At 38.1% G+C, this 16511-nt stretch overlaps 2 protein-coding genes across 2 annotated transcripts; one reads left to right on the top strand and one right to left on the bottom strand.

The window, feature by feature from the left end:
- LOC128736435 (hexamerin-1.1-like) lies at positions 1-9719 on the top strand. Its single transcript, XM_053830918.1, has 4 exons — positions 1-94; positions 155-282; positions 344-2175; positions 9662-9719. The coding sequence occupies exons 1-4, from the start codon at positions 1-3 to the stop codon at positions 9717-9719; spliced, it is 2112 nt and encodes a 703-aa protein (XP_053686893.1).
- On the bottom strand, positions 8138-9139 carry LOC128734388 (STING ER exit protein). The gene is made up of 2 exons (XM_053828561.1): positions 8954-9139; positions 8138-8739 (listed from the first exon to the last, which is right to left on the bottom strand). The coding sequence occupies exons 1-2, from the start codon at positions 9072-9074 to the stop codon at positions 8192-8194; spliced, it is 669 nt and encodes a 222-aa protein (XP_053684536.1). The 5' UTR covers positions 9075-9139; the 3' UTR covers positions 8138-8191.
- Positions 9720-16511: the final 6792 nt, after the last annotated feature.

Raw genomic sequence — 16511 nt, 5'->3', positions numbered from 1 at the left:
ATGCGGTGGATCGTAGCTGCGTTTGTGGTGACGTTGGCCGCTGTGGTCAGTGGTTCGTATAGTCCTTACAAAGTGAAAAATGAGGTCGTTTATGGTGAGTTTTTTTACCCGTTTACCTGTTGGAAATGCATAGTAAATGGCATTCTACTTTCAGCGGATAAGGACTTTCTGATGAAGGAGAAGTTTTTCTTCGAAATCTTCAGAAACATTCAACTGCCCGTCCAGTTCGAGGAGTATCTGCCCTTCACTAAAGCATGGGTTGAAGATAAATCAAAGTACCTGGTAGGAACCAGACTCGCAATATTTTGCTTACAAATAGTAATTAATTTTCTATCCCTCATAGAACTACGAGCAAGTAGTGGAGTTCTTCAATTTCTACAAGCTCGGTTATCTGGAAAAAGGCGAAATCTTTACCATCTACAACAAGTACTATCTGAAGCAGACCTATCTGCTGTTCACCTTCCTGTACAACTCTGTGGATTGGGACACCTACTACAAGAACGTAATCTGGGCCCGAGAAAACATCAACGAGGGTATGTTTATCTACGCCGTCACGTTGACAGTGCTTCACCGTCCGGAACTTAAGGGAATCATTCTGCCGGCCATCTACGAAATCTACCCGTACTACTTCTTCAACACCGATGTGATCCGATCGGCGACGTTCCGCAAGATGTACGATGCCAAATTCGGATTTTATGGCAGCGGCAAGTACAACGTGGTTTACTCGAACTACACACTGACCTATCCGTATGAGGGAAAATACTACGATGAGTACTACAGCATGAGCTATTACTATGACGATGTCGGTCTGAACTCGTACTACTACTACTTCATGATGGATTATCCATTCTTCATGAGCGAGGACAAATTCGGACTGTTCAAGGATCGCTGGGGAGAAATGTACTTCTACATGCACCAACAGCTGCTGGCCCGTTACAATCTGGAACGGTACTCGAACTACTTGTACCCGGTCAAGGGTCTCACTTGGAAGTTCCCTCTCAAGACTGGATACTTCTCGCTGTTGAGCTATTGGAACGGTGTACCCTTCAAGAGCCGAGATTACAATTACATGATCAAGGACAGCGATTACTACAAGTTGGACATGATCAAGGACTGGGAATCGCGTATTCGCAAGGTCATTGATACCGGCTACTTTATGCTGGAGGACGGAACGAAGATCGACCTACGCAAATGGCAGAATGTTGGCTATCTTGGACATATTTTCGCTGGTGATGTGTATAGTATGAAGTACGGATTCTCTGGATTCTTGGAGGCCTTCTCGCGGTTCGTGCTATCTGGTGTTGATTTCATGTCATACAAACCGTGGCCATCGGCGCTGATGCACTATGAAACATCACTGCGTGATCCGATTTTCTACTCCATGTGGACTCGGCTGCTGGACTTCTACTATCTGTTCAAGAGTTATCTGCCTTATTACACGTTCGAGGAGCTTAACTTCAAGGGCGTTGTCATTAAGGATGCAGTGGTAGACAAGCTGATGACCTATTTCGATTACTACGATGCCGACATTTCCAACGTGATCCCAATGACCAACGTAGCTAAGTACTGGGACTTTAGCGTTTTTGGCCGTACCAAGCGACTAAATCACAAGCCGTTCTCTTACACTCTGGATGTCGCATCCGAGTACGCTGGCAAGGGTATGATCCGCGTATTTTTGGGACCGAAGTTTGACAGCTTTATGGAGTTGGACTACTACAAGGACTTCTTCGTTGAAATTGACCAGTACTATGTTGATATTGTCGTAGGCAAGAATACCTTCACTCGAATGTCCAAGGACTTCTTCTGGAGCATCAAGGACCGCACCACGTACACCGAACTGTACAAGAAAATTATGACGTCGTTCACCGGAAGCGAAAAGTTCATACTGGATATGTCCGAGGCTCACTGTGGATTCCCAGATCGTCTGGTGTTGCCGAAGGGTTGGCCAAGTGGCTTTAAGATGCAGTTCTACTTCATCATTACTCCCTACTATAGCAGCGAAGTGGTGAAAGACGTCTCGTACTTCGACAAATCGTACTTCTGCGGTCAGGGATCGTATTACTCGGATAAGTTCCCGATGGGATTCCCCTTCGATCGCCAGATCGACTTCACCTACTGGTACACGAAGAATATGTTCTTCAAGGATGTGTTCATCTACCACACCGACGACATGAAGTTTAACTAATCATAACAGGATTCAATCAAGCAACAAGTTGTTTCTATAGAAATCGTTTCTTTTGTAAGACTTCTATGTTGTGTATTTTGTTTTGTTTCAATAAATGTAAGAGCAGAGCATATTAAAATGCTACAAAGATAAATCGTATTTAAATTCAAACTTCCGTGGTAATCTCTCTTTTGGTCTGGTCGATTAAAACAATAAACAATTTCTGATCGTTCTCCCTAGTTCAAATAAGTCATTTCGGAAAGTTTCCACGATGATCACATGTTCTATTAATATTCCATGATTTTCAAAAGAAATGGTGCCAGATGCTCTAGCTTTTCATGCGGAGGTTTGCAGGCTCTCAAGATAGACCATACCGAAAAGTCCATCGGATTCAAGCCCTGTGAGTTGGAAGGCCAAAAAGCTCGAAAAAAGGCAGCCAAAGAGACTAATAGCGTAATATCAAAATTTAGTAATCGTAGGATAACTTATATATTCCTATTACCAGACTTCACTTCGGATTTTTTCGAAGACTCCAGAACTCAAGACTGGGCATAGTAGGAGGTTCGCGTATGTACAGCAAATGATGATACTACTAACGCCACCTCTTATCCCTACTACTGCTTATAAGTGTTAGTAATCGCAACCATCTGAAGAATATATGCGTGTGATGTTGATGTACGATGTCATACAATGATGTCAGTGTTGTGATGGTACATATGCAACCTAAAAGTTACCACCGTCATCTTTAGAGGGCGTACTGTCCCTGGCCGTCGAGGTTTGACAGAGTGTCAGAGGGGTGGTTTTTTGCACAGTAGAATTTAAAGTGGATGGTACTAGAAATTGGACTTGAAATCAGAATTTAAATTTAACTTAAAATGGGAATTAAATTAGACCTGTAATTGGACATAGACACGAAAATAAAAACCAAGTTTTACTTGATATTAGGATTGACATGTTTAGTCTTACTCTCTCGCACGCTTTCTATTTTGTTTTTTCTCCTTTTCCGTCGTTTTTCTCTGTTCTGCTCCGTGTTTCCTGCTTCATTCCATTCGCATTTTTTCTAATTTTCAATTCTGCTTCTGTTCTTGGTTTTAAGCCGTTTTTTGTTATTTTCTTTCCCGTTTTCGTCTTTTCTCTTTTAATTTTCCGTTTCCTTATCTCCTTCTTGCTTTCCGTCTTCTTTTGTTCCGTTTTACCTTTGTTATACTATAACAAAGGTTTAGGAATTGGTCGAAAAACACGAAATTGATCCGAGGCCCGGAGGGCCGAGCCACATATACCAATCGACAGGGTTCGACGAACTGAGCAATGTCTGTGTGTGTGTGTGTGTGTGTATGTGTGTATGTATGTGCGGAGCGCAACTTTTCTATCGCCTGTTTCTCGGAGATGGCTGAACCGATTTGTTCGCTATTACTTTTGTTTGAAAGGTATTATTGCCTAGTATATCACTATTGAATTGTTTCGAGGTCCGACATTTCGTTTAAAAGTTATAAGTAAAAAAGTAAAAATTACGTGACACGATTTTCTCCGTACCCAAATGACCGATTTCAACGATCTTGGTATCGAATGAAAGCTCTTGTTAACACTAAATTTTTCGGATAAATTTTATTGAAAACAAACAATTAGTTTAAAAGTTATGCTTAAAAAACCTGTTTTGACAAGGTAATAATTATCGCCTGTTTCTTAGAAATGACTAAAGCGATTTAGACGCTATTAGTCTCATTTGACAGGTAACATAACCTAATAGATCACTATTGATTTGTTTTTTGATTGGACGTTTAATTTGAGAGTTATGATCAATTGAATACAACACATTAAAATTTACAATAATTTATAACGATTTCATCTAAGATGATTTATCTAGTTTGAATTATTTTGGCATCAAATTAGAGATTTTAATGCTACAAATATATCTGCAAAATTTCAGAAGAATCGGTTTTGCCGATCAAAAGATATTAACCCTCCAACACTCGCGCCGACTTTTGTAATTCGGTTACTCGTGCGCACAATGGTCCAAAGCCAAAAAGACACGCGCATTAGAATTTTGACTGGGAAAACTTGGTTTTAGGTTCATGGAACCTTCGGAAGAATTTCTTGAAATTGAAATTCTATCGTCTGGTGCAATTTAAATTTTGATTAATCCCCCTATAAGTGAAATAAAAAAAATATTTTTCTTCAGTTTCAATATAACACATTGATGTGTTCTGCAAAGTTTTAGAGCATATTATTACAAGAAATTTTGTTGAATACAGTAACCTTCTATCTATTAAGCGAAGAGAGAAAAATCTTATTCATTGTATATGAATTTGTAAGATCAGTTTTTTCTATTTAGCTCTTTTTGTAATTGTTGCATTCCTTTTTCATGTATTACAAAATTGTATAAATAGTAAAAATACACGACTTTGATTAATATAGTATACCTCCATGTTTGTTTGTTTAGGTACTGTAGAACTTTGATTAAAAAAAGCCTTAATTTTGACCCCGAATGACTCGACTACCAACAGATACATTTTAAACATTTTATATTTGCTAATTATGTTGCTGCATACAGACACCATTTTTACATATGAAGAAACGAGAGAAACTTCCAGGGCCAATCGCGGTACAACTCACATGCTGATTGCTTCGTTTCTGTGATGTCAGTTTATGCTGAACTATTTGCCCAACAATTTAAAGTATTAATGCATAATTATGACATTTTGCTCATAACAAGGTAATTGAAGAACATACGTTAGTTAAGCAGAGATTTGTAACTTTATAACAATATGGCATTCAAAAACCTACACGTGTTGTACAAAATGCAACAGCGTGAGTAATCGAAGGTTAATAGAAATTGATGAAATTTATTCAAGAAAACTTTATTGATATCAATCAAAAATAATGGCGTTACAGAAATTTATGCGTAGTTCAAAAACCTATGAACTAGACTTTTACTACGCAATGTATATGTTAAAGAATAATATTTCCTCTTATAACTTGCTTTTACTTGCACTTACTCAAATTAGAAACAACCAGCTTACCCTTACTCAGTAATTTCATGAAACAAGGATCTATCAAAATTTATAGGTGCTGCTATTTTGTTCAAATTTTGTAAACTTATTAAATTTCCAAAAATTTAATGAAAACCAACGCACCACGCAACGTTAACCAATAGATGAATTATGTTTCGAAGACGTGTCGATTTCTATCTCAAATAGCAAGTAAGACCGTATAACAAAGGTTCCTTTCACCACTAGGTGGATTAAATCGGGTTTTTTCTCAAGTTTTAGCCCAGTTTATTCTGTTTCTGGTACTCTTTTTTCTTTTCTCTCTTGTTTCACCTTTTTCATTGGTCCGTTTTTTTCTTCTTCTGTCCTCTTTCCCGTTTTCTATCTTTCTCCTTTTATATCCTGTTTTGTTATTTTTCCAAGTTTTTCTCGTTTGTTTCTTTTCTCTCTCACACTATTTTGCTTTTCTCTTTTGATTTAATCTATTTCTTGTTCCGTTTTTCCTTTCTTGTGTCATTTTCTTTCTTTTTCTCTCGTTTTTCCGCCTTTTTATCATGTTTTTCATCCTTTTTCTATCCCGTATTCCCTCCATTTGTCTCTTTTTCGCTCCCTTTTTCCTTTTTTCTGCTGGTTGCTTCCTGTCTGTTTCATCTTTCTTCGTTTCCACGTTATTTTCTCTTTTTATTTTATGTATGTCAGTTTTTCTTTTTCTCTTATGTTTTTCCTATTTTCCTACCTCGTCTGTCTAGTTATGTTAAGTTTTTCCTCGTACTCTTTTCGGTTTTTTCTTCTTCTGTCTCATTTTTCCCTTTTTTGCTTCTCTTTTTGGAGACCAGGAGGAAACGGACTACCTCTAGATCTATCGGTGAATATGCCAAGAAAAATTGAGCCTAAAGTAGGAATTGAAATTTGATTGAAACTGATTTGACTCAAACATACTTACTACCTTCCGTTCCGTGCAATTAGAATTCACTAAAAAGCGATTGTTAAAACATTTTATTCAAATTTAAATAGATCTCAGTTCACTTTGATTGATCACGTATGATCATCAACAAACTAAAATATTTAGGGTAGCACGGGGCAAGATGCCCAGCTTAAGCTCACTATCAATATATCCGAAGAAATCTACAGCAAATGGCTCAAAACCCTCGCTACGTTATCTTTTACAGTCTTTTCTATACCCTGTATGCATATTGGGTGCTAAAAGTTATAACGCAAATCAAATATTCACGAGCAAAAATTCATCGATTTTTGGGAATTTTTCCAACCTGCGGGGCAAGATAACCACCCTTGCGGGGCAAGATGACCATCCTTTCTAAAAGCTATAAAACCTTCATTGTATTTCACGTATAATCTAAATAATAAATATTATGGATTCAAGCTGGTCATAAACTATTTTAAACATTATTTGAATAATTTGGAGTGTTTAGTTAACCATAAAAAAGTTATTCATTGAATGTACGTATTCCTCTGTGGTCATTATTGGACAGAAATATATTAAACAATGTATTTTTATCGAAAACAAATAAATATGCATGTTTATTCCGTTACAAATATTTTATGCAGCGATTGTTGCTGATTTAAGGTTATGGTTATGCAATTCAAGGTAGCAATCTTGGTCTATAAAGCGGTGCGCATTTTGCCCCGCAAGTAGATATATTTTTTAAAAGCAATTTGTGGTAAATACATTATCTGCATAATTGCGGCAATATCAACATCTGATTCATTACCAAAATCAATGCCACGATAACTCTTTCGTTAGATGATAATTTTTTTAAATCATGATTAAAACCTTATTTTATACCTGCGCAATCTTATAAAAAATGCAGTATTTTTAATCATCGATCTATTTTTTGTGTTATCGAAGAGTTCAATGATTTTATTTCTGTAATTGTTTGAATCATTGTTAGATGTAGTGTTTATTTACGCGTACGGTTACTTATTATGTACCTTTATAGCGTATATAACGATTTTTGGAAGGGTGGTCATCTTGCCCCTTCCTACCCTATTAGGAAATAACTAGTGTTGTATGGTGTGTCATAAAAACCATATTTTTAATAATTTGTGTTGTATAGGACGAGAAAAGGCAATTACGACGAAGCAACAACATACCCTACTTATGATCAATTTTTATCAATCGAAATACGATCGCTTTCTATTTGACTCGATTCGTAGAATTTATAGGCGGAATAGCAGTGGGATTTGTCGCAGGAACTAAATAAAACCGACGAAAGATACAAGAACTTCGATATTTATTTGTGACCACATGTATTCGCAAAGGGTATATAAAAAAAGGAATGAAGAATGCTACAACAGTGTTACCAGTTTAGATTGCAATACGTTGTACAACACAAAATAAAGGTATCGTCAACAGAATTTCAGGTCGATTGACGCTAAAATCATTAATATTTTTTGAAACGATGGTTCTACAATTGATGAAGGGACGGTAAGGGAAAGTAATGAAGAAGGATTTTTTTGGGAATGGAGTGGAAAGAGTAGAAAGGAAGGGGGAGGGGGGGGGGGGGTAATAGGTAGCTGCGCTTAACAAGTCGTCTTTGTGACTCCTACCTTTTGTCCAATGCTGGAAGGTGCATTGGTCGAACCAAGCATTGGACAAAAGGTAGGAGTCACAAAGACAACTTGTTAAGCGTAGCTACCTATTACCCCCCCCCCCCCTTCCTTTCTACTCTTTCCCAAAAAATCCTTCTTCATTACTTTCCCTTCAATTGTAGAACCATCGTTTCAAAAAATATTAATATATGCCTGACCGCATTTCAAGGTCAAAAGACTAACAAACACGAGTTTGGTCAAGCATAAATCATTGTTAATGCGTTGAGAAAGAAGAATTATAGGCGTTCAAAACCTATCTTTCATTTTTTGAATTTGCATGCTTACCTTCAACCTTCAAGTAAGATGACTTGGTCTACGTTAGAATCTATATTCCTTTTATGAATCGATATAAATTTTTAGTCATTTTTAACATTTTCAATTTATTTGTATATGTTCTCGTAAAAATATTTTATATGTTACACCATTTACATCAACCATCCAGCAACGTTCCTCGATTTTTCTTCGGCGGTGGTGCTTCACACTTCTCCTTGATAGCGGTTTCGTTCGATTTTCCCCCTTTCCGTTCGAGCTGTTTCTCAATAATTCGCGCATTGTTAGCATAACTGTCGGCCACCTCACGTGCTTCAATCTCGTCCTCCTCTTCGTCGATAGTCGACACGGTGACCGAACTGAACTTACCCATGTTCTTGGTATGCTTCGTAACCATGACCTTTTTCGGTTCAAGGGCCGACGAAGAAAGGGCAGCCGGTTTGAAGATTTCCGTGATTCTGGTGTCGCTTTTTGATTTGACCAATGCACGGCGGATGATGAACGTTACCTGTGTGTCATTGTTGTGTCGATAATAGAGCGGCAGGGAACATTTTTTGCACTTGAATCGGTGCTGCTTTTCGATGCCGGCCTCTCGACGAATGAATACTGTCTCACCGGGTTCGGCAGTGATTTTATTCGCATGTTTCGCTGAATCAATAACCCGAGCTCCGTCCAGCTGTCGTAGCGGCAGTTTTTCAACGATGCAATCTGATGAGAAAGTAATTTTTTAGTAAATATACTGCTAACACAAGCACCCTCATTCTGAATACAGGCGGATCTCTATAGCGTTCTACTTTTTTCGAACGAGTTGTTTAGCTCATTTGATTTCCCGGAATGGATAATACCTACCATCCACTTTTGCTCGACAAAACCGATCAGCCGGAATACAGAATAAGGTTGAAAATAACAAGCAAAAACTTACCAAGAATGAGACTCATTTGTCCACACAAGCAGTAATATATGTTAAGCGGTCCGGTATCGGTGTATTCCTCTTGATCTTTAGAATCTGAGCAGACAATGCTACGTGATACCACTTTTGGCATTTTGTTATTATTTGTTTAATACACGTAGCTCAATCAATATTATAAAATTAAACGTTTATTTTTATGTTCCAGCGCACAGAAGGAATGTATAACGTAAACAAGTTTTGTTTTTGTAGTCTTTGACATCAGTGATGCCAAAAGTATCGATTCCATAGCTTTTTGAGAGCACTGCACTCTTAAATATTTTTACACAAATATCGGTTACATTAGCCTGAACAAGAACATTACAAATTCAATTTCGAACAGAAAATTTTACAAAAAATGTTTTGAAGAAAAAGAAATTTCCGAAGAGACGATAAAAATATTTTAATATTTACTTTGGAATACCGATGAAATTTCGTAAGAGAATCTTTGACCGTTAATACAGAAATAGAGATTTCTAATCTCTAATCTCTATTTTTTAGAGAAAATTCGAAGTAAAATTTTTATTTGCAGTTGATAATATCTCAGTATCTCACTAGTAGCTAAGTGAACGTTCACTTGATTGATACCCAAACCAGAGGGCTTGAACCTGACTTATACCGTTTTTGTTTATAACCCTGGGTTAGTTCCAACTGGACCACTGAATAAACAAACATTTTCGGGAGAATAAACAAACGTTTTCGGGCTGTCGCCGTATTGCTTGTAGCGGGGTTGAAACTGTGAAAATACCCAGAGCGAACCCGTCATCTAAAAAGTGCAACCCAGAGCGAAACTAGATTCAGTATGAGTAAAAAAACAAACGTCTTGACATTCAACTCTTGACCGTTCGATTGGAACTAGAGCGAATCTAGGTTGGACCTAAGCAAAAACAAAAACGATATTATAGAAATAGCTCTCTCAGTAATGACAATGTACAGCATCACTTTCTGTTCAAAGTTACATTTACACTTGTATTTTATGTTCGGAGATTCAGTAGAACAATCCATGGAATAGAATCGATCATTTCCAGGAATGTGCGTCTTCGAAAGAGGGAAGAAACTTTTGTCGTCCAAAACAAAGTATTTTCAGGAATAGACCGGAGACCGCAAACCCGACTCTTCAAGCACAGACTAACAGACGTAACACTGAAGCCTCATTCCATCGCCAATAAAAACGATCATTTCAAATGTTCACTTAAGTCAAGACTCAAACAACAGTCGCTGCGCGAGAACGTCGCTCGCTTGCACTGGCGCTGTTGTCAGGTAATATACAAGTAAATTTATAGCATTGCTAAATTTATAGCAAGCTGCTTTGCGTAGCGCAAAGACTGCACTAGGTGATGCTAGTGTTTTTTCCAATTTTTAGGGGTGTCATTGAAACGATGTTTGGTTAGAAAATTTGTTCGAAGTGTTACGTCTGTTAGTCTGTGCTTCAAGGAAAAGAAGCGCCACCACGAGGAGGAGTGCGAAGAACTCAAGCAGCTGCCCAAGTAACCAAGAGTTCGAATAATGGTGTCTAACAAGGGTTAAACAGCTTTATGTATATCAATCTATAACTTGCTAAGCAGCGTCACTTTTAAGTAATTAACCGAACTTTCAAGCTGTCTTGGGTTCACTGCATAGAACGCTAAGCAGCTTTGAAATAAATTGTCAAAAACTAAGAAAAAACAAATTTAGCAGCACTTCTATGTTCCATTTTTATACTTCTACCTAACTTCTATATTCGTTGCATTTGCCTGCTGTTGGGTTTGAACCCGGGTGCTCCGCGTTGTAAACCTATACCGATCCACTGCGTCACCTTTGTCGTATACAAGCGATGTGAATTTTGCCAATGAGTTGTTAAGTAAAAGTTCGATTTAGAACTTGCAGCAGCTTTGTGCAGCGCGAGTTAATTATAGAACATAAAGTTTGGAACCAGGCAATTAACTGTAGTAGTGAGATACCGACAGCATATGCTACACAACACAATAATGAAGAGCATTACATTCTAATTTATATTTGTAATTAGAAATGTGCGAGGATTAAATTTATTCAAGTGAAATAAAAATTAATCTCCAATAGTTTCAGGTTCTGCTGGTTTGATCACCAGAAATATAAACAAAAAAGCAACACGCAGAACTTGTTAGCAACTAAAGTTACTTCAGAACTTCATGTAGCATCCTAATAGCTTTGAAGTATCTATGAAGTACTCGCAGCATTTCTTCAAGCATTTAGTTCCACATATACTTGATATACACTACTAATCAGCGTGAAAGTTCCACGGAACTGAATCTGAACTAATTATGAACTTTCGAGTTCGCGTGTCAAGTAATATTCGAACTTTTGGTTGCTTGGGTGTACTGCTTTCACGACAAACGGAAGTTCTATCAGAGAATCAGGAGAAAGGTGCGAAATAACACCTTCTGCTGCTTCTAAAGTAACTAACACTACTTTAAATTATTCTGTTTTCATGGCGATACTATTTTTAATATTTTCCGGCATCCTCGGGTATTCCAAGCCCGCCAAATCGACCACACTCGATTTTCAATATTCAATTTTTGAACGAATTCTGATGTTCAAGATGAGATTATGTTCGTGATGAGATTCAAAGCCGAGTGTATAGTGTATGTTCATGACGGATGTTCATCGATTCAAATAAGCATTTTTCGCGAATTCTTTAACCACTGCAGCTGTGTTATCAGCGGAAGTCGGGCCCACTACGGACTACACAAAACAATCTGAGCCCCCGCACATAGTGTACACTGTACAAAACGCTTATTAGACCAGTTGTCCTCTACGGGCACGAAACGTGGACAGTGCTAGAAGAGGACCTACGAGCACACGGAGTTTTCGAAAGGCGAGTGCTAAGAAACATCTTTGGCGGAGGGCGAGAGAACGGTGTATGGAGGCGAAGAATGAACCACGAGCTCGCGCGTCTCTACGGCGAACCAGTATTCAGAAAGTGGTTATAAAGCTAGACGGATACGTTGGGCAGGAAACGTTGCTAAAATGCCGGACAACTATCCCGCAAAAATGGTTTTCGCATCGAATCCGGTAGGAATAAGACGAAGAGGGGCACAGCGAGCGAGGTGGCAAGACCAGGTGGAGCGAGATCTGGCGAGCATTGGGGTCAGGCACGTATAATTAATATTTTTTGGAACGGTAGTTCTTTTATAATTGAATAAGGGACGGTAGGAGAAAGTAATAAGTTTTTATAGTGAAGGAGAAAGAGCGGAAATGATGTTATGTTATCTTCTTATATATAAAAATGGATTTCTGTCTGTCTGTCTGTCGGGATGTTCCTTGTAGAATCGAAAACTGCGGAACCAATCGGCGTGAAAATTTGCATGTAGAGGCTTTTGGGGCCAGGGAAGGTTCTTATGATGGTTAGAGACCCCCGCCCCCAACTAAGAGAGGGGGCTCCCATACAAATGAAACACAAATTTCTGCATAACTCAAGAACTAATCAAGCAAATGGAACAAAATTTGGCACGTGGGTGTTTTTAGTGACAAGAATTTTTTCTATGGTAAATTGAGACCCCTCTCCTCTCTAGAAGGGGAATTATGACTCCTCTCCCCTCTAAGAGGCTTCCAAATGAAATACAAATTTCCTCATAACTCGAGAACTAATCAAGTAAATGGATCCAAATTTGGCATGTGAAGGTTTTGGGAGACAAAATTTTTTTCTATGGTGAATTAGGCCCCCTTACTAGGGGTAGCCCCCCGTAGAGAACACCTCTATCTAGGTTTATTTATTTTCCTAGATCTACTGACCTCTATTACTTGCCTTCAGTTGGGTCACCCCTGCGAAATGGTACTTTTTACGAAAAGATTTTCCGTGAAATGGTACATCCCGCGTAAGGTTTTTCGCGAAATGGTATTCTGCGAAACTCTATATTCCGCGTTATGGTCAACCGAGAATTGGTGTTCCGCAAAATGGTATTCGGTGAAATGGTTTGTTATGATGGCGAAAGTTTAAATGCTATCCGCTTTATTTTATCAGGCTAAGCAATGGGGGAGTTGTTTTCTATTTTACTGTGAGGAAAATTTGTATATTAAAACACCCATGAACTCCTCAGAAACTTGCAAAACTCGATATTGTAATAAAGGTCATCCGAGATTCAGGATTTATGTACAACACAGTTTAATTTGTGGCAATACGAAGTTTGTCGGGTCAGCTAGTGTTCTGATAAAACGTAATTTTGATAAAACTATTGCAGATTGGATTTGTCAAATGTTACAAAAAAGAGAAATAACTAGTAGCCATGGAATGTCAGCAGTCATGGTGAAGACTGTAAAGGTTTGCCCACAGGGAGGAGTTCTTTCACTTTTGTTATGGTCACTTATTGTTGACGAACTACTATCACATCTTGAAGCGTCAGGATTTGAAATTATTGGTTTCGCTGATGACATTGCAATTATTGTTCGTGGGAAATATGAACAAGTTATTAAAGATTGATTGCAGCATGCTCTGGATTCTACAATATTGTGGTGCAGAGATGAGGGTCTTTCTATAAACCCTCACAAACCTACTGTTATTTATTTCACGCGAAAAAGGAAAACTAAAATACCTGACTTGTAGATAGAAGGAACAAAGCTAAATATTTCTCCTAAAGTGAAATATCTAGGAGTGATTCTTGATAGCAAATTAAACTGGAATTTACACTTGGATCAAGTGTTAAATAAGGTTATGAATGCCTTATGGATAAGCAGAAAAACTTTCGGAAATAAATGGGGACTGAAACCTAAAATGATTCATTGGATCTACACAGCAAATGGTAAAACCCAGGTTAACACATGCGGCCTTAGTTTGGTGGCCAAAAACAAAGATTAAATATGCTCAGCAGAAACTAGATTAGCTACAATCTCCATAACCGGAGCAACTAGCAGTACGCCATCAGACACTATTTTAAGTTTGCTTCCACTGCACTTAGGGTACGGGAGGGTATTCCCATCACGCTACTAATTTCGGCATACATTACCTGTTTTGGCTACACTTTCCCAAATAAAAACTTTGCCGCTATATAACAATACTGAAACGAATGTAGCACTCATAGGCTTTAATGTGTTATTACTATTTTCATAAAAATGTAAGCAGTTTGCTTAATTTTATTCAATGAACATCAAAACCACTGTTTTTCCACTGGCACGTAACCAGGCTAAAAAAACTAGCAGCAATCGCTTACGCGTATCCGCTCTCGATGATGGTTTGGAAAACACACAATTATGATCACGTTTACTTATTTTAGAAACTAAACAGCTGTGAATATGCTATCACAGACCAATTCTACTTCTTTTTATCACGGAAGAACACAAAAATTCCCCTCTGATATGAAAATATAAATCAATTTTCATTCACTAGCCATTAGCAACATTTTGTTTTTATTTCCAGCGTATGGTGCGTTACTTACACTACTACCAATATATGTGCTGACATACCTGGTATTTGAGTGACAACTGGCGCTAGTGTATATGACCGATACAGTGATACACTAGCGCCAGCAGCAAGCTGTTGTCACTGCAAAACTAATTATCTTCAATGAGCCCGGAATGTAGGCAATAGCGAGGAGTTATTTATCGGTCTCTCTTTTCTTGTATCTTTTGATCTGTTTTTGAAAAGCATTTAATTGCTGTGCTAGCTATTTCGGCCTGTCGGATTTAAAAAACACAGACACCACTATAGAAAATGGGCTCAATTTAGTCGCAGCGACTTCATCATTTCTCGCGATTATAACTCAAATTCAGTAGCGTTTTATTAAGACCAAAATACACGCTGATATTCCGTAAATATTATTCTATCAACTGGTATAAAAATCTTATCTCGAATAAATATAGTTTCAACGTAGTTCCTGAATATTGTTCAGGCTACCGCTTAATGGGCTGGAAATACCCACCCGTACCCTATTTGTTCAACTAGAAGCTGAGAAAAATGCACTAGGGTTAAAGAGAACAAAAAAGGTCTTTAATGGAGACCTTAGCGGCCATCTCAGTATCTTAAAGGAGTTTAAAATTAATCCCATATTAACGCATGAGGACTGGATGGATAGGCAATCGACCTTTTCGCGTGCCTAACGGCGGCCAGTTAAAGCCCTATAAAGTAACCACCTTTTCGCGCGCTTAACGGCGGCTAGGTGATACAGTTTTTGACAATGTTTATTTGCTTTTGGGAACTCCGCTCACGTATGCTTGAAAGTTCTACAACAATAATTAATGGTAATATCTGGTAATACCAACTTGACGTGAATAAAGTTGCCAAAGACATGCTAACGTTCTCCGAAAGTTGTATACCCACTACTGTGTTACCTGACTCACTGCGAATATGCGTTGTATTCGCGGGATCGTGTTGGTTCGAAAGGTTTCGAAAAATATCGCCCTTGTATCGAAAATATCGTTGATTTTGATCACTAAAAATAACGTACTTAAACGTTATATTGCAAGTGCTAGTAGTACGCAATAATTGTATTGTGAAATTGAATTGTTATTTATGCAACTTTTTACAAGTTAAATGCAATAACAAAAGCACAACTTATAAAAAATCGTTTGTTATCGATATTAGCTGCATATGCGTTATAAACGAATAAAACGCATGGTGACGTTTTATTTCAATAACACGCATATTCGCAGTGAGTCAGGTAAAACAGTAGCCGCTATTCCGCACGCGTTAATAAATTTATAGGGCTTTTGGCAACTCTGCTCACGTCAAGTTGACATTTTCCCCCTTGATTGTTGTTGTAAAACTGTCAAGCGTACGTTAGCAAAGTTGCCAAAGGCATTTAAATATTTTTCAAAAGTTGTGCCCACTAGCCGCTATTACTCACGCGAAAAGGTCGATATAACTTTGAACGACTATTCCATGTGACAGAAATAAGTCGCACAGAGTGGGAATCAGATAGGCCCAATATTCAACCAAGATCGATAATCTTCTACGCTGACAATTCTAAACTAAACAACAAAGTGGGAGCTGGTGTAACGGGCCCCGAAGTTGACATATCAATATCCATGGGCCAATGGCCGACTGTTTTTCGAGCAGAAATACAGGCAATTATTGAATGTGCTACAGTTTGTCTGTGACGAAATTATAGACATGCAAATATATGTATATTTTCTGACGGCCAGGCTGCTTTAAAAGCACTGAAGTTTCGTGTTCATCTAAACTGATTTGGGAATGCATTCAATTACTACAGCAGGTGGCTAGAAAAAGAAAAGTATATCTTTTTCGGTTCCTGGGCACTGTGGAATTGAAGGCAATGAAAAAGCGGATCAGTTGGCTAAAACTGGATCGATTAAATGTTTCATTGGGCCGCTTCTGTAACCTAGAAAGTGAAAAAGCCGAACATATACTATGCCATTGCGTGGCACTACTTCATAAAAGAAAAACTTGCTTTGACATGGCTTTAATACAACCCTCAGATGTATGGATGAATTCTCCCAATAAGGCAATAAACTTTATTCGTTGTATAATACCTTATTGGGACAATGCCGTCGATCAGCAAGTGGAAATCACTCATACTAATAGTGATACGACACCCTGATGTGGCGTACAATTAATAGGGGCCTG

Source organism: Sabethes cyaneus, chromosome 2 (genome assembly GCF_943734655.1).
Source record: "Sabethes cyaneus chromosome 2, idSabCyanKW18_F2, whole genome shotgun sequence".
In the NCBI taxonomy this organism is placed as follows: Eukaryota; Metazoa; Arthropoda; class Insecta; order Diptera; family Culicidae; genus Sabethes; species Sabethes cyaneus.
The sequence above is the reverse complement of the archived record's forward strand: the minus strand, read 5'-3'. Positions and strand labels throughout refer to the sequence as shown.